The sequence below is a fragment of the Jaculus jaculus genome, chromosome 16 (genome assembly GCF_020740685.1).
Source record: "Jaculus jaculus isolate mJacJac1 chromosome 16, mJacJac1.mat.Y.cur, whole genome shotgun sequence".
Lineage (NCBI taxonomy): Eukaryota > Metazoa > Chordata > Mammalia > Rodentia > Dipodidae > Jaculus > Jaculus jaculus.
The window spans coordinates 12116341-12139828 of record NC_059117.1 but is presented as its reverse complement, the minus strand read 5'-3'; the positions used below and the strand labels follow the sequence as shown (position 1 = coordinate 12139828).

Below are 23488 nucleotides of genomic sequence, written 5' to 3'. Positions count from 1 at the left end.
GTATTTCAGTTTTCCATAATAAAGCAGCAAAGACTACACCACCACCAGATGCAGATCCTCCTTAACAACCATTACAGAGCAGACAAACCCCACCAGACTCATTTTGGGTTCTTGGTGTATGGAAATTAAGTTCCTGTGGCTGAATCGTCTCCCCATCCAGGGCCTCCAGGGACCCGCAGAAGTGGGGGTGGACTGTGCTGTTGATCAGGAAGCCCTTCCCTGTGAGAGAGCCTGCCTTCCAGTTTCTGGGGGGTTAATGGCTTTCCCCGGGCTCCCGGTCTATCTCTCAGGCCCTCACCACTGGAGCCTCCACGTCGTCTCGGCCAGAGCTCCCACCGAGCTCCATGGGCAGGTGTTTTTCTCTCTGACTTGCTCTGATCACGTCCAGTTCAGAAAACAAAGGCGTCCTGTCTCCATCTCCTACCCTGGTGTTCCTGTCAGTTCTTCCTGGAGGCTAGAGACTACATCAGGAACATCGCCACATGAAGCATGCACCAGGTGGGCCCGTAGCTGCGCTCTGCCCAAAGCGCATCTTCCAAACACTGAAGCACCACGGGAGGAAGGAACACTAAGGACAGATACACTTCATCTATAAAGGTGGCCAAAGCTGCTATCACTCACACAATAAATCAAGTATGTCTGTCTGAAGATCCCTTGAGGGGCTCTCTCTCTCTCTCTCTCTCTCTCTCTCTCTCTGTATGTGTGTGTATACATATACACATATATATATATAAATATATATAATGTTGCCTTTAAAATGGCCTTGGGGCTGGAGAGATGGCTTAGCGGTTAAGGCACTTGCCTGAGAAGCCCAAGGAGCCATGTTCAACTCCCCAGGTCCCACGTATAGCAGACGCACAAGGTGACGCAAGCCCTGGTGGCGTATGTATCTGCAGTTGAGTGCAGTGGCCCGAGGCCCTGAAGTGCCAATTCTCTCTCTCTCTCATAAAAATAAATAGATAAAATAGTCCTGATATTTTTGTCCTCCACTTCCACAGAGAACAAAACTACCTCCAGTCCTTTTGTCCTGGGACCTATGGAAGGAAGATAAGACTATTTGTATGTGGAGGATTGCACTTGACACCAAAGAACTTGCTTTTGAAAACTTAAATATTATTTTCACTTTCTATGGTACAAGGAACAGCCACAAAGAGCACTGTCAACTGTCAGTAGATGAACTTGATCTTCAAATAAAACCCTATATAGAATTCTAATATGAAGAGTGTAAAGAGAAAAAAAGGTGGGAATGGGGCTAGAGGGATGGTTTAGTCGTTAAAGCATTTGCCTGCAAAACCAAAGGACCCAGGTTCGATTCCCCAGGACCCACGGTAGCCAGATGCACAGGGGGCACACACGTCTGGAGTTTGTCTGCAGTGGCTGGAGGCCTTGGCGAGTCCATTCTCTCTTTAGTTTCAGGGTGGCCTTGAACTCATGGTGATCCTCCTACCTCTGCCTCTCAAGTGTTGGGATTGAAGGCGTGTGCCACCACGCCTGGCCTCTCTTGTCTCTTACTGGCAGACTTTCTCTTTTCCTGGAGTCCCTGGCTCCTTGCTCCGCAGCATTTTCCTGACTGAGGACAGTATGATACAGCTTCACACGCACAATTTGAAAGGCATATTCTAAGCATCAAAGAGGAGAAAAATAGAGGATGCACGAGTTGTGGTCTTCTAGGCAAGGTGAGGGAGGAGGGCAGACACTCAGGGAGTTGGAGGCACACGAGCTCATCCGCATGAGGAAAGGGCCCAGCTGCCCACCCCTCGCAGCCTTCTCCTCTCTCCTGCACTTCATTCCATTCGGCAAATATTTAAAAGTCACCCCGTCACATTCATGGACTTGGCAGAAATGGGAAGAAATGCTGAGGACTGACGCCCCAAAACACAGGTCAAATCTACCCACATCTCAGTGCCACCATTTATTGTCTGTCCTGAGGATGACGCATTTAACTCCCGGGGCCATGGGGATAGCCACATAGTCACTTTATGCACTAGGACAGTACAAAATTATGCAACCTGAGATGATGCGACTCAGGCCAAAAAATGAGGCACCCTTAACGAGATGGCAGCCCAGGACAATATAAAGAAGCAACGCTCCATGATGGGATTGTGGCTTTGAATGTGGAGAGCGGCCTCTCTTGGCTCGGGTGGAAGGAGCTGCTGGTTTCTGTCCTACTTCCCACATTGCAGCGTGCCTCGTATCCCAAGGGTGCTATTGCTTGGGTCATGGGGGGACTGTTAATGGCAGGGGCCTTTAGGCATGGGTGACAGAGGCCTATAGCTTTGATTGATAAGCAAGAGAGGCCCAGGGCAGGGTTGGGCACCTATCTGGCACCATGAATGCTGCTTTCACTGTCTGAGGAGTGCCTGAGGGGCTGGGCTTGAGGTAAGAAAGCTGTCAGAATCAGGAAGGGTCACTTATCAAGTATATCCCAAATAAATACAGTTAAGAGGTTTTGAAGAATGGGTTCTCACATGAGACAGCTTGGCACAGGGTACTGCAACTATTCGGTTTGGATCTGAAATGTCCCCACAGACTGATGCTTTGACCACTCACTCCTCAGGCCATAGTAATATATTTTTTAATTTTTTTAACTTTATTTTATTTATTTGAGAGATTGAGAGAGAGAGAGAGAGAGAGAGAGAGGCAGAGAGAGAGGGAGAGACAGAATGGGCACGTCAGGGCCTCCAGCCACTGTAAATGAACTCCAGACGTGTGCATCCCTTGTGCATCTGGCTTATGTGGGTCCTAGAGAGTCGAACCAGGATACTTTGGCTTTGCAGGCAAACACCTTAACTGCTAAGCCATCTCTCCACCTCATAGTACTATTTTTTAAAACCATTTTTGGTTTTATTTAATTTATTTATTTGAGAGGGAGAGAGAAAGAGAGAGGGCATGGGGTACCAGAGCTTCCAGCTGCTGCAAACGAACTCCAACACATGCGCCCCCTTGTGCATCTGACTAACGTGGGTCCTGGGGAATTGAATTGGGATCCTTTGGCTTTGCAGGCTAACATCTTAACCACTAAGCCATCTCTCCAGCCCCCTCTGATCAATCTCTTAATGAATGATATTTATGTCAACAGAGGCAAAATCTAGGGACATTTTCCTATCTGCCACAGAGCCAAACCATGCCCTGGAAGGCTGGCATGGTCAACGCCGGGTGAAAAAGACAGCTAGGCAACAGCGTTCCTTCCTGCCGATGAGGACGCCTCCTGTCAGCACAGGCAGGGGACAGGAAGCAAGGCACGAGGCTCCTGTCTCCTCCTCCCCCGTCACCAGCTGTCAAAACTTGCCTTGCTTTGACAAATCTTAACACCCAGCAAGAATTTCTAAAAAGAGTGTTCAAATCTACCTTTGCAGCGGCAACACCCGAATGGCTGCAACTCCACGGAGCACGTCCACCATCAACTTTGAGTGCCTGGGGCCAGTGCTTCCTGACTGCGCTTGTCTTCATCAATGGCAAGTCAGCATCCTCAGTGGGAGTGCGGCCTTCTTGGAGCTGCATCTTAGTGCGAAGGAGCAAAGAAACTGGAATCTCCTTCAGACTGCCTGCTCCGCAGCCACTGTGGGAGCTCTGAAACAATTGCGGTTGTCTGGGAAGCCCAGCCTGAGCGACAGGAATGTTTGAAAGATACCCACTTAAAGGGGCAGCGCTCAAACTTGAAGATGCTGGGCTTCCCACACTGCTTACCTTCGGACTCTCAATGGACTGTGGTCAGAAATTCCTAGGTCAACACATCGAACTGTGGGCATCAGAGCAGCCCAGCAAAACTCATGTCCACCCCTGAGCCATCCCTGAGGCTTCCCTCTCCCTTGATCTTCCTTTGGATCTGTCATGGTCTTATCTGTCTACCCCCTGAGCACTTGAAGGCCCCACTCCAGGCCAAGAACTGCGCCACAGTCCACACCTTGCTCTGTTCTTGGGGAAGGAGCTCCAGTAACCCTCCACTACCCTCCCAGCTCTCCTGACTCTAGGCCAGCAAAGCAGCCTCGGGCCACGTGCAGTCCTGGATCTTCCAGCTCTGTGCCTCTTTGGGTCTCACTGTCAAACAACCAAGGTGACAGTGTTGGTATATTGATGCTTCCTGATCAGTCATGAGCCTTGTGTCCTGTTAATATCCCTATAGCTTTGAAGCTCCAATACATACCAGGCTCCAGCTAGCCCTCATATACTTCTGCCCAGTAAAGATGTCCTGCTTAGCCGGGCATGGTGGCGCACGCCTTTAATCCCAGTACTCGGGAGGCAGAGGTAGGAGGATCGCCATGAGTTTGAGGCCACCCTGAAGACTACATAGTTAATTCCAGGTCAGCCTGGGCTAGAGTGAAACCCTACCTCAAAAAAACAAAACAACAACAACAAATTTAAAAAACAAAACACGTCCTGCTTGTCTTTACCCTGCCAATGGGGGATATGTACGCCGCCCCCCCCCCCCGCTGCATTCCACCTGCATTTCCCGTCTGGCTAGATGTCACAGGAGTAGCTGCTCTCTTCCTTTCTTTCCTAACACTTGACACAGATTGCATCCCACAGTGCATCCTTCTGGAGTATAGATGCATATCTGATGTACAGCCAGCACACCATGGCTATAGATTCTGACACCAAGAAGCCAACCAACCAAAGATCAAAAATACCCATGGCTCAGTGGTCAAGGTGCTACTTGCAAAACCTAACAGCCCAGGTTCAATTCCCCGGTACCCACATAAAGCCAGATGAACAAGGTCGAGGATGTGTCTGGAGTTTGCAGTAGCAGGAGGCCATGGCCATGGAGTGCTCTTGCGCCCTCTCTTTCTCTCCCCTTGCAAATAAATAATAAAAATACTTTAAAAAGAAAACAAAAGTTGTGCCCATTTTAAACATATAGATTTTGCTCATGCCCTTTTCTCCTAAATGACAAAGTGCCACTATCTGAGTGCTTACACTGCATTGGGTTCTACAAGAACCTAGGAATGATGTCAAGTACATAGGAGAGTGTGATTACAGGCACAAGGACATTGCACACCCTACCCACGTTGGTTCCAGGCAGGGTCCTGCAGCCCGTGCCCTGCCAATGCTGCAGAACGACACATAGACTGTGTGCTGGTGTGAGGGCGTGAAAGACATGTTGCATACATATGATAATAAAACCTCACAGAGTAGAAAATGTGTTTAGGATCACCAAACTAAAGTGGGATATTACACACATGCAGAAATGGAACAAGAGTGTGGCTCATTTCAGCACCTACATCGCCCAGACCGGAGCGCGGCCAGTGGTGCTGACGCCACGGAGAGGTTGTGAGCCTTTGCGAGAGCGACAGCGAGCGAGAGAGAGAGAGAGACTGAGACTGTGTGTGTGCGTTGAGAGAGTCTGTTCTGCCTACTGTCTGCAGGTGGCTACATTCAAGTGCCAGGGCATGTCTGCTGAAATGTTTCTATTCTATTGCCACATCTAGAATAGCCTATTTTAACTAGGAGATCCTACACATTTCCTCTTCCATCTCTGTGGTTTTTATTATATATGCAATTAGCCCATCACAGCCAATCTGATCCTGCCACAGCAGCATCAACCTGCCGGGGAAGGAATTCTCTGTCCTCTCTGGATTCAGCCAATGATTACCAGCACAACTGTCGCCGAGGAACAGAGGCACAGGCAGAGCTTTGTCCCGTGTATCCTGAACCACACAGCCCACCTCGTGGCACCTGTCATTGCCAACAGTGTGGAGCCTCAAGAGGCTCTTGAGGCCCCTGACAGCTCCTAGCTTCTAATTTCTCTCAGGAACTGTTCCCTTATCTCTACAGTGGGTTCACAGATTCTTATAAGGATCAAATAATATAGTCAGCTATTATTCCAGCTAGCCAACTATCACACCGTGGCCCAAGACATTCTTTCCTGCCCTATGGGACAATGAGTCCTCAGGAAGACTGATATGGCCCCAACCTGACTGGAGTAAGGTGGCCATCTCAAAATTGTTTAAATTTGCATTTCTCTGATGGCCAAGGATGATGACCATGTCTTTATGGCCATTTGTATTTCTTCCTGTGAGAATTCTCTGTTCAGTTCTCTGCCCCATGTTTTTGAGTGAAATTTATGATATTTTTGTTGCTTAGTTTTTGAGTTCTCTGTAGAGTCTAGATATTACGCTCCATGGCTTGTAAGCACAGTAGGCCACTGCTTGCCAGGACCATAGAGCGACGAGGCTGGAATGGCACCGCGACGTGTGTATCTCCACACTGACGGTGGGACGTTTGTATGCTCCTGCCACTTTGCAACAGACCGAAGTCAGGCTCCGGTCTGAGTGTAGAAAACGGTGCTAGACATAAAAGATGGCGTGTTCTTAATGTGAGCCCTGACTGAAGGCAGCGGTGGAGGACCCACTCCAAGATGGCACGAGATTCTAGAGCAGTTTCTAGAAATAAATGCAGCTTGAGTCAACATTTCAGGTTTTTTGTTGTTTTGTTTTTTAAACCAATAGAAGCCACAAGCAGGGGTAGGGATAGAAAAGAGCATTTTCTGGCTAAAGAAACTTTCAGAGGCTGCCAAACCTCCCTTTATTCCTCAAATCTCCAGACATCTGTCAGAAGTGATGCTGCTTGGGGCTTGGGCCCTAGCAAGAAATGCAGCTGTACCAGGGGGTGGCTTGATCCACGGAGCCCAGCCAGGAATTGCAAAAGCCAAGGACTGCCTGCAGTCAGACACAGACATTTGGTCTCCCTGCCTGAGAGACACTGAGGAGAGCTGAGGCACTAGGAGGAGGAGACTCAGAAAGGACATGTCTTCCATCCCCAGGAGGTGTTCTTTCTGTTCAGTAGCCTCGGTCTTGGGTACAACAATGGACACATCCCCCTTCCCAGGCTCCAATGTTATAAAGACAACTCTTATATTTATATAGTCAATGGATAGCACAGGTCTTGGGCTCAGAGACTGGTTCCCAGTAGAACTGGCTTGCAGTTCCCTGGGGAAGAAATGGCTGAAACAGCAGTGCCGACAGGACGGGTGAACCATGTCACACTGGCCCCGGAGAACCCAGGGGACCAGGGGGCAGGGTGAGGCACAGAACACGTGCCTTCTTCCCGCAGCCCGAGGGGACTACAGACCTGCAAAGCAACTTTCTGGTCAGCAACTGACCACAAAAAGGCTACAAGGCTGCCTACAAGACTATGTTGCTAAGTGACAGCATGACCACCTTAGTTCCTGTAAGTATACTGGCTTTATAGAACATGAAAATCAGTGCATGTGCTGGAGAGATGACTTAGTGGTTAAGGCACTTGCCTGCGAAGCCAAAGAACCTAGGTTGATTCCCCAGTACCCACGTAAGCCAGATGCACAGGGTAGCACATGTGTCATGTGTCTGGAGTTTGTTTGCAGTGGCTAGAGGACCTGGTGCGCCCATTCTGTCTCTCTCTCTTGTTTGTTTTCAGGTAGGGTCTCACTCTACTTCAGGCTGACCTGGAATTCACTATGTAGTCTCAGGGTGGCCTCGAACTCACGGTGATCCTCCTACCTCTGCCTCCCCAGTGCTGGGATTAAAGGTGTGCACCACATGCCCAGCTAAATGAATAAAATATTTTTTTTTAAATCACTGCATATTTCATATTTCTCAGGACTAATCCCTGTTGTGGTATTTCCATACAGAAGCCGGAGGTGGTGCCTCCCACGTTCTTCCAGCGCCGCATTGGATCTGGCCGCAGAGCGTGCCCTGCTCTCGGCCACGTTCCTTCCTCTGGGAACGCGCCCTACACTGGTGCTTCCTTCTCAGTTCTTTCCCTCACTCTGTGCATGAGCCGCTGACCAGCTCTTTCCTTCACCTGTCCTTGGTTCCTTCTCTTATCACCCTCAGACCCAACCCTCAGCTGCTCAGGGACCTGCATTCACCACCTGCAGCCAGACCATCCACCTGAGCAGGCCCCATGCTTCCAACTGCACAGCCTGTGCCAGGGTCTCCTTCCCGGCCTGTGCTGCCTGCGTCAGGGGGTACAGAGTGAAAATCACCCCAAAGGGAATTACCATTTGTCACATCAGAAGATCAGAAATATCTAGTTCTTGAAAAGAAGAGAGAAAGAAAGACCTAGTTCTCAATGTCTAAAAATTAATTTCTCTGATAACTGATTCAACAAACATGTTGAATGCCTGCTGTGGTTTGAATAGCCATCCCTCCAAACTCCTTATGTTGAAAACTAACACCCAATGCGCTACCAGCAGGTGATTAAATCTGGAAGACGAAGCCCTTGTGATGGTATTTCTGGTCCTGGGGCTACACAGCAGAAAGAGGTCATTCTTGACCAGAGTTTGGCATTGCCCATGCACACACGGGAAGGGCAGGAGGGAAGGCCACCAATTGCCAGAAGCTTGTAGACAAGCTGACAGGCCAAAGCCCTGACCTAAATTCACTAAGCCTGGTCCTCACGAGTTCCCTCAAAGCCCAGCAGTATCACACGAAAGATGTGGCTTCTGGCTGTGCACACCGGGAGATGTTCATCTTCTGAACAGGCCACAGGGTGTGACTGATCTGACCGTGAATGAGCCGCCTCACCACGTGACGACACGCACCTTCGCCGTCTGCACTCAGGTTCTCGTACGAGTCCCAGCGGATCAACGGGTCTGCTGTGTTAAAGTCCACGACCACTCTCTGGTCACTGTACAGATGCTCGGACCCTACAGGGGCACAGTAATGGCATTAGTCCTACAAAAGCCCAGCTCCTCCCTCCACGGGACTCCAGGGATGAGAGTGCTACGGGCAGGTTTCTATGCAAAAGTGAAGCCGCAACATGTAACATCTCTCCTCCTACATGCCACTAACTGATCAGAGACTATGTAAAATTTCTGACAGACTGAACCGCAGTTTACAATGCTCAAGGGAGGACTGGAGAGATGGCTTAGCGGTTAAGGCACTTGTGTGCAAAGCCAGATGCAAAAGATGGTGCATGCGTCTGAAGGCCCTGGCATACCCATTCTCCTGCCCTATTTATAAAAATAGTTTTAAAAAATAAAATAAAATGCTCAAAGGAAAAGCAAGGTGAACACTGCTTACTCGGGCACCACCCCAGACTCTGGACACTATTACTTCTGCAAAGCAGGGGACCTTGGGACATCTTCAGATGAGGGCAGAGCTGCCTCCAGGTGTTGCCTAGTCTTTAAGAGACTCTGACACTCATTTCCATACCCCTGTCTTTATCCACTCTAAGAATGCAAAGGGGACTTTTAACATGCGAGCTTTAGTTTAAAGTTCATACCTACATCTATGATAATGAACCCAGAACAAGGGTAATAATTTTCCAAGCTATTAAAAATGGAGTTCACATCATCATGCGGCCAGGCAGGAAGGGACACATGGGCGGTCACAGCACTTGGGAGGGTAAGGCCGATCAAGGCTGCCGTGCATGGGAGTCCTGTGACAGAGCTGAACGATTCATTCTGGTGGTGAAGAGACTGACTCTTTTTTTTATTTATTTAAAGTAGGGGTCTTACTCTAGCCCAGTGACCTGGAATTCACTCTGTAGTCTCAGGATGGCTTTGAACTCATGGTGATCCTTCTACCTCTGCCTCCCAAATGCTGGGGTTCAAGGTGTGCACCAACATGCCTGGCTCAAGGTTTCTTATTGAGCACAGGACAGTTTGTTTTACACACAGATATTTACAGGCTACTGTACTGATACTCACTTCTTAAAATGCTTTTTCTAGCTGGGCGTGGTGGCACACGCCTTGCATCCCAGCACTCAAAAAAACAAAACAAACAAACAACAACAACAAAAAAATAAGTTCTTTTTTTCTGAGAGAAGCAAACATCTGCTACATCTTCACAGGAGATGGAACGTGGACCCTCGGGTGCACAGTGGGTGCCTCCAGCCTGCCAGGGTTCCCAGGTAGAGACATCTTGCCTAGGCGCCACTGTCTCTGGGCCTTATTTAAGTGGGTGTCATTAAGCCACCTCCTCCCCACTGTCCTGTATCCTATTTTATAAAAAATTAATTCAGGGCTGGAGGGATGGGCTTAGCAGTTAAGGCGTTTGCCTGCAAACCAAAGGACCCAGGTTCGGTTCCCCAGGACCCACGTTATCCAGATGCACAAGGGGACACACAGGACTGGAGTTCTTTTGCAGTGGCCAGGGGCCCTCACGTGCCTATTCTCTCTCCCCCTCCCTCCTTCTCTCCGTCAAATAAAAATAAATCTTTAAAAAACAAAAAAATTCAAGCTGGGAGTGGTGGCACATGCCTTTAATCCCAGCACTTGGGAGACAGAGGTCTGAAGATCACTGTGAGTTCAAGGCCACCCTGGGACTAGAGAGTGAATTCCAGGTCAGCCTGAGTTAAAGTGAAACCTTACCTCAATAAAAAAAAAAGAAAAAAATTAATTCAAGGGCCAGGGAGGAGCTCAGTGAGACCGCCCTTGCCTAGGACGAGCATGGTTCTGAGCTCTAGCCTCAGCACTGCTCCCCACCCCCACCCAAAAGATTAACGCTTCCAAATACTGCAAAGACAGTAACACAACCCCAGGGCCAACATCCTGTCCAGCCTGTGTCCAGCCCTGCTGGTTACCCACCTTGAATCTTCTCAGGAGTGGCTGAAAAGACTAACTCAATCTTGCCATAGTCAGGAAAACGGTCATCTGAAAAAAGAAGCCACGTCACAGCGTGTCTGAAATGAGTGAACCACAAAGTCTACACCGATTCCAGTCCGGCCAGTCCAAGGTCATTCCCAGAGCTGCCAGGGAGACACTCGGCGGTAACGAAGTCCGCCCTGTTTCCTGGTTTCTCTGAGTGCTTCCTTCACAGATCAGCTTTTCTTCACAGCGATGATCACTGTGCCAACAGCCTTCACTTCGGGAAAGGACAGGGCAGGCCGCGGTGTCCCCTCCCTGTGGCCTTCCCTGGCTCACCTTTGCACGCGTTGTCCAGCTCCTCCTTCCCGAACAGGAGCCCGTAGCCCTGCACGGCGCCCGTGTGGAACTGCAGGCGGAAGATGACGTCACGAGTAGCGGAGCGGTACTTCTTGTGGTAGCACTTGACCTGGTTCAAAGGGACAGAGAAGAGAGCCAGCAGCTCAGGGGCGAAGCTCGCTGCGTGACACAGGGGCAGCTGCCCAGAGGCCTGGACGGAGTACTCAGCCCTAGTCCCCACCCAGACACAGACACACACCCGACGTGGGGTGGACGTCACGCATCGCAGTCTGTGACAAAGGATCCCCCTGCTGTCTCCCTGTGGCTCCTGTGGCGTTTCAACATAAACAAGCCGGTCTTTTGTCCTAGGGTGTACCACACCTACACCTTTCAGGCCAAAGGCCTTCTTGGAAGACATCTGGTTAATGGGATTCTGTGGTCTCTTCTTTTCTACGTTTTAACAACTCATTGTGAAGAAGTTTTTCTTTCATCTAAAACCTACATGTTTCAACTTAATGCCTTTGAGTTTTGCCAAAAAGGAAGTGCAGGTAATTGCTGTCATCATACAGTACATGCTGTGTGCAGTCTAGAACTGAGGGACAGACAGACAGGGAAATAAAGGAATGTAGGGAGAGAGGAAGAAGAGTTGGGGAGAAAGCTCAGGGCCAGATAGACAAAGAAGCATTGGTATTTGTTTTCTGGGCCAGAAGCTGGATGTCTCAGGTAACATTTTTTTATAGCGCGGGGAGGGGGCATTGGTGCACCAGGGCCTGCAGCTACTGTAATCGAATTCTGGACACACGCACCACCTTGTGAGCATGTGCGACCTTGTGCGTGCATCACCTTGTGCATCTGCTTTTGTGGGTTCTGGGGAGTTGAACATGGGTCCTTAGGTTTCTCAGGCAAGTGCCTTAACCTCTAAGCAATCTCTCCAGCCCAGGTAGTATTTTTTTTTAATTTAATTTTTTTTTTCTTTTTTAGTTTTTTGAGGTAGGATCTCACTCTAGCCCAGGCTGACCTGGAATTCACTGTGTAGTCTTAGGGTGGCCTTAATGAACTCACAGTGATCATCCTACCCCTGTCTCCCAAGTGCTGGGATTAAAGGCGTGTGCCACCACACCCAGAAAAAACATTTTTATGTTTATTTGAGAAAGAGAGAGAGAGAGAGAGAGAGAGCGCACACACACAGAAAGAAAGAATGGACATACCAGGGCCTCTAGCCACTGCAAATGAACTTCAGATTCATGCGTCACTTTGTGCATCTGGCCTTATGTGGGTCCTGGTGAATTAAACCTGGGACCTTTGGCTTTGCCAGCAAGCTCTTTAACTGCTAAGCCATCTCTCCAACCCTTATTTAATTTTATTTATTTATTTAGAGAACGAGCACACCAGGGCCTGTAGCTGCTGCAGATGAACTCCAGATGCATGTGTCATTCTGTGTATCCAGCTTTAGGTGGGTACTCGGGAATTAAACCCAGGTCCTTAGGCTTTGCAGGCAAGCACCTTAACTACTGAGCCATTTCTCCATCACTTAGCTAGCATTTTAAAGAAAGCCTTTAGAATCACCTGCTGTGATGTGATACAATGGGCCTGTGACACCCCACCTTGGGCGCTGGGAGTCCACTAGCTGTGTGAGGCGTGACTCAAGCTGGGTCTTTCGGGACTGTGCTGATCAGCAGGGTAGAAGCAGCACAGGGGACAGTGGTCAGCACAAGGCCAGAAGCATCCTGTCCCATTTTGATACCCAGAGCTCCCCTGCAGAGGGTCACAGTGGGGACAGGCATGATGCTACAGGACCCCACTCAGGCTGCAAGGGAAGGAGCTCAGAGGAGCAGCTCCCGTCAGGAGTCCAAAGTAGGCTGAGCTGGGCTTTCCTGAGACCACACAGTTCCCAGGTTGAGCCCAGCACACCATGGACATAGCAGTGGGCAGACTTGCCTACTAGAAGTGACCACTTTCCCCAAAGGAGACTTCATGGTGAACGATGGTTTTAAAATGACACATAGGTTTGGCGGGGCATGGGTGACACATGCCTTTAATCCCAGCACTCTGGAGGCAGAGGTAGGAGGATTGCTGTGAGCTCAAGACTACATGGTAAATTCCAGGTCAGCCCTGGCTAGAGCAAGACCCTACTTGGAAAAAAAAAAAAAAAAAAAAGAGTCTCACAAATCTAAACCAACTGTGACACATGATACACGACCAGCCACACAGGAGAGTGTGCAGGTGATAGATCCATTAACTGCTCACCAGAGAAACTGTCCCACAGAAACTAAAGAAAAATGAAGGCCAAGAAGCCTCCTTGACCAGGGAAGCTGGGAACTGTGACCTGTGAACAGACCCAAAACTTGTGCTATGTACCAGGAAACAGTCTGATAAATAAATGAAAAAGTATAAATAAATCTGTGGCGTGCACCTTGTTGACACACACAAACACTGGCTGTACCCAGGCTCCACAGAGCTGCTATAAACACAGGGGTCCAGATGCTGGCGTCTCCTCCAGTGACCTGGGCTCAGCAACCCTGCGGCCACCCAGCAAGAATGCGGCCCAGTGCCAAGAACTCTCAGAACTGCTTCCCCACAGTCAATGGCTTGCTGGCCCCGAGCTTTCTAACCTCGCCTGGGAGTCTGTGTTCAGCAGGACTCAAAGACCACCAATGTTCTGGGACCATCTATACCCTCCTCTGTGCCCTCATGCCACACACTCGCTGTCCATCAAATGCTTCAGCCCTCCTGGCCAATCCACACTGGCACGTCTGAGGACCTCCTCCAGCTGGCCAGCTTCTCCGCACCAGCTGTCTTGGAAGTGGGGAGTGACCAAGCGAGATTAGAGTGGAAAGGAAAAGGCATCGTACTCTCAAATTTCATAAATACTTAAGGAAACCAAAGATTGGAGAAACAAACCCTCAGAAAGTGAGGGGATGGGGTGGGGTGGGGTGGGGGTGGGCCCAGTCTAGCCCTCACAAGCACAGTTGCAAACATCGTATTTGTGGGAGTGAGGGATGCTCGAGGAGGTGACTGTGGCCGGGGCTCAGTGAATGCAGGGCGCACAGGAGTCTAGCCCCCTTAGCACAGTGGGTGGGAGCCCTGAAATGGTTGACAACCATATCCTGTGGCCACTTTCTCTCCTCTCTGGACCCTTCTGGAGTCTGGATGCCCTCAAGGCACTGTCTACACTGGCTGTTAGAGCAGACATACTCAAAGAGTATGACTCATGTCCCAGGCATCCCAACTCTATACATGCCAGGAAGGGGAGGAAGAGGCTGGCTCTACCCATCGGGGTGAGGGAGGTCGGGAGATGGGAATCTGGTGGAGACAGGTTGGGCAACTCCTTGGTGCCTCCAGCAAGACGCCGCCTGGACGCGGTACTTCTGTTTACGGATTCTTATGCACACCGCGTGGTCAACAGGGACACAGTGACAGGTCCTCATACCCTGGAGCAACTTGTATTCCCTTGACTACTCCTGTGGGGTTTCCTTGGGTATTTTGACAATGTTCCTGTCACACATTTTCCCACTGAACTTCATTCCATGCACCAGGGGAGGCAATAGTACCCTCTCCTGTCCTAACCAACTCCTGATTCGGGAACACCACCAGGAACCACAGGACACTTCCTATCCCAGAACCCCACAGCCCTCACCAACACAGCAGGGCAGACCTTGAGAGGAGACCTACCATTAACCAGGACCCTGCCTTGATGACCTCTGGGGCCCACGGGAGGGTCCAATAATGACCCATTATTGACATTAACTCATCTTTGTAGCAAATGTAGTCAAAGGTTAGAACTGTGTTCTTCACGCGTGACAGGAAGGGGAACGCCACGCTTGACATGGCGCCCCAATGGCTTCCACTGGATGCAGTAGCCACCACTGTGATTGGTGAGAGGTACGGGAGTCTGAAATTTTCCTTACTGTCCTCTAACTGTAGCAGTTTGATTGCTTGAGTCTCCTCAGATTGTTTCTAGAATACATTGATCCTCTGCTTTCAGATTTTAGAATGCCTGCATTAGAAACAATTGAGTCTGGTGATCACAATTTTGTAGTAATCTTTCTCTCTCAAATAAATAAATTTTTTTAAAAATTTAAAAAAAAAACAGTCCTCTATCAAATGACACGGAGAGCCCATCAACGGGCTGTCCCGGAGTCCACTAGGATCATGCTGATGGGTAGAGCCCGCATTCCAGCCAGCTCCCCAGACACTCTCACCACTTAGGGGTGTGCAGCTTCTTAGGACTTCTCATTCTTCGCAAGATGGATAGCAGGACACGGACCTCACTGCTTCACTAAATAGGGAGTACACAGTAAAATAGTTTGTAGGGCTGGAGAGATGGCTTAGCTGTTAAGGTGCTTGCCTGTGAAGCCTAAGGATCCAGGTTCAATTCTCCAGGTCCCATGTAAGCCAGATGCGCGTGGTGGCGCATGTGTCTACAGTTCGTTAGCAGTGGCTGGAGGCCCTAGCACACCTATATTCTCTCCCCCCCACAATAAATAAATACATAAAAATAGATCCTTAAAATAGTTTGTAAATCCAACTCTCTCATATGTCACAGGTGTGTAGCCCTCCTTCCTGCACATTGCACATCTGTCTGCAGATTCAACCAGTTAGAACAGTCCAGAAAGAAAAAAAATAAACAAGCTGCCTGTACACTAAGTAAAAGAGACTTTGTTTGTAGTTAAACCCTAAACAATACAGAATACTACTTACATAGCACATTGTATTAGAAGGTATTAGAAGCAATGTGGAGATGGTTTTAAATACGTGAGAAAGGTGCATAGACTATATGCAAAATGCGAACGCTTGGCTACTTTATGCTGGCCTTGAGCACCTTCAGATTTCCATATCTATATGGGCCCTTGAGCCAATCTGCTTCAGGTGCTTAGAAATAACTTATGGAGGCGTGGATGCAGTGTCCCCTATGGGCTCATGGGTTTTTGCTTGTCCTTTCTCTCTCACTTTCTCTCTACTTGGTCCTGTGAAAGAAGGCCAATTTTTTCTGCCATTATGGAACTTCATCTTCAATAAATATCCCTTTTTCCAAACTGTGACAAATTTGAAAGTTCATCTCAGCAACCCGAGGCTGTCTACAATGGTGAACCATTTGGAAACCTTGCCGAATCTTACTTTCTTACAGTTGCACAGATATGCCTGTACTTTCAACTGGATGCTAGGAAATGGGGACCAGAACCAGGCACCAAGGCTGAGTCTAGCAAGTCCAGAAGCAGGGTCCTGTGATCTATGTGTAGAGCACATACCTGTAATCCCAGCACTTGAAAGACAGAAGCAGAAGGATCATGAGTTCAAGGCTAGCCTGGGTTACATAGAGACCCCGGAAGAAAGGAGAACAAGGAACAAGGCAAGCATGTGGAAATCTTATGCAAAGAAGGAATTAATCCACAGTGTTTAAAGGTTTAAGGCAGGGCTGGAGAGATGGCTTAGCAGTGAAGTGCTTGCCTGTGAAGCCTAAGGACCCAGTTCAAGGCTTGATTCCCCAGGACCCATGTAAACCAGATGCACAAGGTGGTGCATGCATCTGGAGTTTGTTTGCAGAGGCTGGAGGCCATGGTGCACCCATTCTCGATCTATCTGCCTTTTTTCTGTCTGTCTGCCACTTTCAAATAAATAAATAAACAAAACAAACAAACAAAAACGAAGGTTTAAGGCAGCCAATATGCTAATGGATTGCCTGTTCCTTAGGGATATATTTCCATTTCATACTTGCCAGCCGCAGGAGAACTAGCACCTTGAACCAAGGGCGTCACAATTACAGAAGTCAGCCCTCAGGGATGGTCTGTAACTACTCTCCTTCCCACATGCCAGCCACTGCCAAGTCACACCCAACTTCTTTGAACCATCCTAAGCCAGAGGATCAGGGCCCTAAAGCATCCCTAACACATGAAAGCCCCACTCTGGTCCAGGCTGAAGGTCAAAGAAAGCTGCCAACCCCAGTCCTGATCTCATAGGAGCTGAACAGGACTGCAGGTTCCAACGCTGTAATCCAGGAACCAGTGGTTATGAAGGGTGAGCAGATACTGGTTGCAGACAAACGCACACTGAGTTTATGGTGCTGAGCCACAGTGTGAAGACTCAGCTCAGGTCCGGACCCGTGTCATAACGAGAAGAGCACAATCACAGTAACGCAGAGGTGGCTTCAGGAGCAGCCTCAGAGGGCCATTTCCGCTCTCCCAGGTCTCCTAAGTGCCCACTGTAACAAACAACAGATAGCAGTGCTATTTATGCAACCTCTGGAGGAGACTTCGCCTGAGTTCACAGGTCCAGTTATTGGAGCCAGTCACCCTGGACACAGGAGAAGGTATCTGTGGTCTGCCCAAGCAGGGCAGCAAGATGGAGCATGCCAGACAGAAACATGCTTATAAGCCTTGGACCCGAAAGCAGAGGTGGGGAGGGCACAAGCTGGCACAGGCTGTGGGCTTCCTGCCAGGTATCTGCAGACCTGCTGCCACATGAAGTCCTGAGCAGGTTGCATAAGCGCCAGGCCGCTGCCCCCAGGTTAGCCTTGCTGCTGACCACAGGGTGCTTAGACCCCGGGCCAGGAGGGGGAGGCTGCGCAATTGGAAGGGCCAGAGGGACGGGCCCAAGGAGATGGGAGAGAATGTCAGCTTCGCTGTTACCAGAACCAGACCGTCCGCTGAGCTCAAGGTACTTCTGGCCAGTTAAGAGCCGACTGTGGCTTGTCCTTCTTTTGAACCTGACCCCTGCCATCTCTGCTCACACGTCGATGCAGGACCGGCAGGCAAACCCACCTGCACGCAAGGCCAACTCGAGTCACAGTCAGGGAGGCTTAGGACTCACTGAGGAGGACAGGTGCCTTCTAGAAGCAGGACCACGGCATTCCACCTTTACAGCACAGAGGCAGACTACAAGGGCACCATGCAGGGGAGCTGCTGCCCTCTGCAGGCTCTGGGAGGGAAATGGAGGCACACATTTCCATTCCTTACAGTCTTCCAAGTTACATAACCACCAGCTTCTTTTGTGTGTGTGTGGGGGGGGGGGTGGAGGGAACCCACCAGGACACCTGAATTTAATACCGTTAGTACCTCAGCCATACCATAGGTAGAACGAAGCGGGTGTGAGGCGCAGCACCACCATGAGCGGCCTGTGCTTGTATGGTGGTCGGGTGCATGTGGAGATGGGGCAAAGCGGCAGGAGGGCATTTCGGGTGAGGCCAGGGTCCGCTTACACAGTGGCAAAGGCGTGGCTCTCATCATGCGGGAGGAGCACGGCCAGCCCAGGACCTGCGGTGGCTTCTTTTCTTCCCTAAGATCCTTTTCAGGTGGAAACAATGGCACGAGACCCCGGAGCTCCAAACTCCAAACATAAACTCCAAAGACTGGACTCTCTCCGTGACACTCAGGCTTCGGCCCTCTCAGCCAACCAGGGTCACCAGATATGCCATAAAGCCACTTTCATTTGATGTGCTGGAAAGGGTATTTTTCCAGCTAGGTGTGGTGGCACATGTTTTTAATCCCAGCATTTGGGAGGCAGAGGTAGGAGGGTCACCATGAGTTCGAGGCCACCCTGAGTCTACATAGTGAATTCCAGGTCAGTGTGGGATAGAGGGAGACCTACCTCAAAACCAGACAAAAGGAAGTGGACTCGGCTTGTCTCGGTGTGTGCCTCCTGCACTTGGGTCCTCCGGGCTACTTCTTGCCTGCTCATCTACCTAGCTCTGGGGGACAGCCTCGTGTGTACCCACATATCCACCATACCATCTTGTTAGGCCACAGGTTGTGGCCACCTGCTCACCAGTGCATGCCAGTGACAAGCCCCATCAGGATGCCAGGTCACTAGGAGCAGTAGATCCCATTGTCAATGGCACTGGACATTCTAGAGGAGACTTCGCTAAGGAGTAGACTCAGCTGTGTCCCTTCATATTTGTAAGTCAAAGGCCCCGGAACCACAGAATGTGGCCATGTCTGAAGACTCATGTTTTACGAAGGTTAGTTAATCTAAATAAGGCCATTAGGACTGGCCCCGGAATCCTTGTAAAAGAGGGGATTAGGACTCAGACACAGAGGAAGGTCATGTGCAGATAGTGACACACAGCATCTACAAGCCAAGGCAATACCTCAAGAGGGGACTGTTGGCACCTTGTGGTACTTCGGATGGATGTCCCCCAGTAAAGTTAGGAGTTCATCAAGGTTTGTAACTTAGATCTCCAGCTGCCTGGCTGGAGGAGGTGTCACTGTGGGCCGATGCTAGTATCCAGCCCTGATCTGAATTCCAACCAAAGATATGCAAAGTGCTCGAGCTTTGCTGCGGTTCCTGGAGTGTGCTTCCTTGCTTTTGGTGGTGGGTGCTTTCTCTCTCTCTCAGTGGCTAACTTCTGCCATTATGGAACTTCCCCTGGATCTGTAAACTTCAACTCCTTCCTTCCATTAGCTGTGTCTGGTCTGGAGGTTCATCCCAGCAACATGAGGCTGTCTGTTACACACCTTGACCTTCCAGCTTCCAGAAAGGAGAGAAAATCAATTCTCGTGGTTTAAGTCACCCAGTTCATGGCAAGAGCCCCTTCACTGTAGCAGCCTTAGCGGAACACAATCCTTGGAGATTTCTGACTGACTTCAGCTCTACCACTCAGTACTCACTTCTGCAAATGGGGTTAAGGAAAAATTACCCTCTGACGGAAAATTCCTCCCTCAGCTGTCACGTGTCCTGCCTCCCATCATCTGATAAGGCTGCAGAAAGTCATGTAAAACATAAAAAAAGGGATCATGACACAGGAACCACAGTCAAGTTGTAGTGAAATGCTAAAAACATTCCACATGAGAAATGAAACAAAGGTACAGGAAGGAAATCACCTTATCAAAGCAAGTATCTCTTGTGAGTCACTCTAGACACTCCTGCATTTCTGATGGAGACAAAGCAGCTGCAACGAGATGTCCTGTGGCATGAAATTCACCTCCAGAGGCCCTTGTGCCTCGATTCCAGACCTCACGCTCCTCCATTCTACAGGCACGCCTGGCCTCTGCTTCCATACCACACACCTGAAACTGCCCCATTGTCTTATCATGCCCACACACCTAGGGAGCAACTGTGCCCACTCAGTGAGGAAGACCAACCACCACTTCCCTAGAACGTAGCTGTCTAGCTGAATGGTTTCCAGGGAGCCTGCCTCCGCTGACACAGGTAAGCTGGTATCCTTGACAGAGATTCTCTGACTTAGCATGGGTCCTGAATCGCTAAGTTGGGAGTGACAGTTACAGGCAGGGCCCAGTATGAGCCCTGGACTACATTTAACAGTAGAAAGCTGCTACACACAGCTCGGGCGTTCCGTGAGTGCCCGAGTGCCTGCGTGTCCTCTGAGACACACAGCCAAACACAGTCCACAAAGGCAAAGATGTAACGGTCCTGCTTCTAAGTGCTCGGAGTCCCTGGTGGACCACCACAGTGGCCACTGGAGGTAGGACGTCTGGAGAGGCAAATATGAGCAGCCAATGAGCTCTGCGTTGTCCAAGATGAAGGTCAGGAGCAGAGTTCGGGCTTCAGGCAGGTGGGGAGTCTCAGACACCAGGAGAGTCTGGTGACAGAGCAATAGGCTCGCCAGGGGCAGCCCAGGACCGCGGGTGTGGGCTGGTGGTCTAAGGACGTAAGTCAGAACCAGGGCAAATAAGGGGCAGATGAGATCCAGCCTGGGGGCCAGGGGGTCAGGAGAAATGAGAGCCTAGAAAACAACGGTTCAAAGGCAGCGGCCAGGCAGCTAAGGAAGGTTCCAGAATAGCTTTAGGCTGGAGGCCAGGGGCAATAAAGACGTCACCAGAAAGAGCAGGGCCCTCCACAGGGCAAGCACACAGATGCAGCCCCGTGGCCAACAGCAGACAGAAGGCAAGGATGCCATCAGTGCGTGAACAGCGAGCACAGCGGGTCCAGCAGCTCTTCGGAAGAGGGGTACACAGAGCTTTAGGCCCCTGTCAGAGACGAGCAGGGAAACCAGCCTTGAGCCCCAGAGAAGAGGCAGGTTGACCTGAGACACCCCAGGCAGAGGCCAGGCCTGGGGAGGAGACAGTGATCTGCGTTCTAGACTGTACTCCCTCACCCCAAAGGCGGCAGGATTGGCATGTGGGGGCTCTGGAATGCGATCAGGTCAGGAAGGTGCGGGCCGAGAAAGGCGGCAGAACTGTGTGAGGCCACGGGAGAAGGTGCCCGGATGAATTCCGAACCAAGTCTCCACCAGATATGAAATGTGCCGGCATCTTGATCTTGGACCAGTGTTCCACAAGAGCAGCCAGGCGCAAGGGGCGGGACCTAGGCTCAGAGCGCTTCCAAGGAGCAGAAACTTTTCCTACTGATGAAAATCAAGCCAGCAGGGCATGGTGACACCGGCCTTTAATTCCAGGACTCTGGAGGCCGAGGAAGGAGGAGCTCTGGGTTCTAGGCCAGCCTGGGCTAGAGTGAGACTCTACCTTGGCAGATGGGGGAAATGAAAAGCCAGGCGTGGTGGCCCACGCCTTTAATTCCAGAAGGATGGCTGTGTGTTCGAGGCCACCCTGAGACTGCATAGTGAATTCCAGGTGAGTCTGGGCTAGAGTGAGACCCTACCTCGAAAAACCACAAAACTAAAGACAGCTGTAATGAGAGGAAAGCAGAGGCCGGCACCTGGCCCCCTTTCGGCCAGGTCACCCCTACCTGTGGCTTACAATCAGGGGAATCCCTAGATCAGGTCCACTGGCTCCTGGGATCACCTGAATCACCGCCACCTCCCACCTCCCTCAAATGCTCTACATTCCCTGTAGCTCTGGGTCGATGACTGCAGACAATGGTGCGCAGTGCTCCAAAGAACCCGACACCCAGCCCTGGGCCTCCCAAGCTCGGGATGCTATGATGACGCGTAGCCATATAGGTGTGAAAACACCACACACATTACACCCTGGCCTTGCTCAGCTGTCTCCCACCCCCACCTGACTCAACACCTCCCTCACCACAGGCCTGGCCCCTGACTACCACTTTAGGGGGTTCTGCGTTGGTACCACTGGCCTTCGAAGCCTTGGATAACAATAAGGTCACTTATTAACATAACTGTAGACAGCCACTGGCCACAGACACAGCATGAGAAATAGCTCTGTGTGGCCTCCGGCAAGCACCATCTTTCACCCAAGCATATTCGCGAGCTGCAACCATGCACAGGACTGCCTTCCTGGGCCCGAGCAGCAGCCGGGCCTTCCGAGATTTCAGCAGCAACAGGCTACGTCCAGAAAAGTCCACCAGCACATGCCTCCCTCACCCATGCAAGGCTCCTCTCCTCCCGGACTCTAGTCGGTTTTTTCCAGAACCACACCAGTGGCAGAGAACCTGCCGCTGTCTCACACCCACAACCCTACCTGTGCCTCTTGTCCAGTCACTTCCCAGTGGCCATGGCCGGTGTTCATTATGACCCCATTTTCTGACCTGTTAGGGCTCAGGTGCACAAGTCGGGATGAGGTGGAGGTGACCAGCCAGGGGCTCATCAAGAGGGAAAGAGGTACGTGCGCGTAAGGTCACACCAGTCTTTCTGGTGGTGACGGTGGCTTGCGATGCAGCAGGATGACACGAGACAGCCTTCACCTCCGTCAGCTGCTGTACTAACAGAATGATGTGTGGTCACGCCTTTCATCTTCTCACATCCTAAGTGGGATTCTAACGGGGTATAGGTCCCATAGTTCCCCAGACAAAATGGCAAATGTAACCTTTTCTGAGATGATGAGTTTCCTCACGAACACAGGCATGTGTGGAACACTAGACGCCATGAGGTCTTCCTGAACCATACCCTTCCAACCCACAGCCTGATGCCCTAGTCATAAGTGCCTTCACCTGCATCTCGGAATGGCCTATTCTGCCTGTTGAGGCCCCTCTGGCCTGTGGTACCACACTCCCACTTCTGGAAAAAGCCCATGTCTTCAGCAGGCTCCTCTAGGTAAAAGTTGTCACTGATGCTCTGGGTCCGAAAGCAGAGGCTAAAAGCAGCAGCACAGCCTCGGCTTCCCCGGCACCGGCTTCTGGAAGGTCTCTACGTTCTAGTCTTAGAAGACCCAGCAGCCACCAGTCCACCAACAGCTGAGGTGGCTGGCCCTCACTTCTGGAGAGCGGACAGGACGTGGCATCCTGCACGCTCCAGCTTACCCACATCATCTGTGTTTTCACCATGTCCTGCGGGTCACCACAATGATGTATGAGAATCATGATATTCACCCCTGAAGACAGGGAGCCACCCACCCTGAGGAGGCCCTCCCACTGTGACAGACAAGCTGCGGTGCGGACCAGGTGAGGGACAGGAGCGAGTCCCGCTAGCCCAGCGCCCTGACGGAGCTGGAGCTCGCCGAGATCTCCTCTTCTCCACGTACCACGTCCACCTGCAGAACCCACCCCCGAGCGGAACAGAGCCCGAGCCACAGGACGGAGAGGTCACGGCAGGGCGACTCTGCCTCCTGAGTCTCCATCCTCAAGATCCGTGTGCGTGCATGTGCACTTGTGTGTGTGCGTGTGCGTGCATGTGCACTTGTGTGTGTGCGTGTGCACTCACGCACACGTGTGCTGTGCGTGCTGAGCACACACTCTCACACTGAGTTCTACACACAGTCCTGAGTGCTCTGAGAACTGATGACGGGCAGGATGGGGTTTCCCCATTCACCACCAAAGGTTTTGTTTTTTCTT

The 23488-nt window shown here is 50.7% G+C and overlaps 1 protein-coding gene across 1 annotated transcript in view; it reads right to left on the bottom strand.

Moving 5' to 3' along the window:
* Positions 1-23488, bottom strand: part of Tns3 (tensin 3) — a 249025-nt gene that overhangs the window by 78217 nt on the left and 147320 nt on the right. Inside the window, exons 13-15 of the mRNA XM_045136218.1 lie at positions 10847-10976; positions 10511-10576; positions 8522-8626 (exon numbers count right to left, since the gene is read on the bottom strand). Of these exons, the coding sequence (XP_044992153.1) occupies positions 8522-8626; positions 10511-10576; positions 10847-10976 (301 nt within the window). The remainder of the gene's footprint in view (positions 1-8521; positions 8627-10510; positions 10577-10846; positions 10977-23488) is intronic.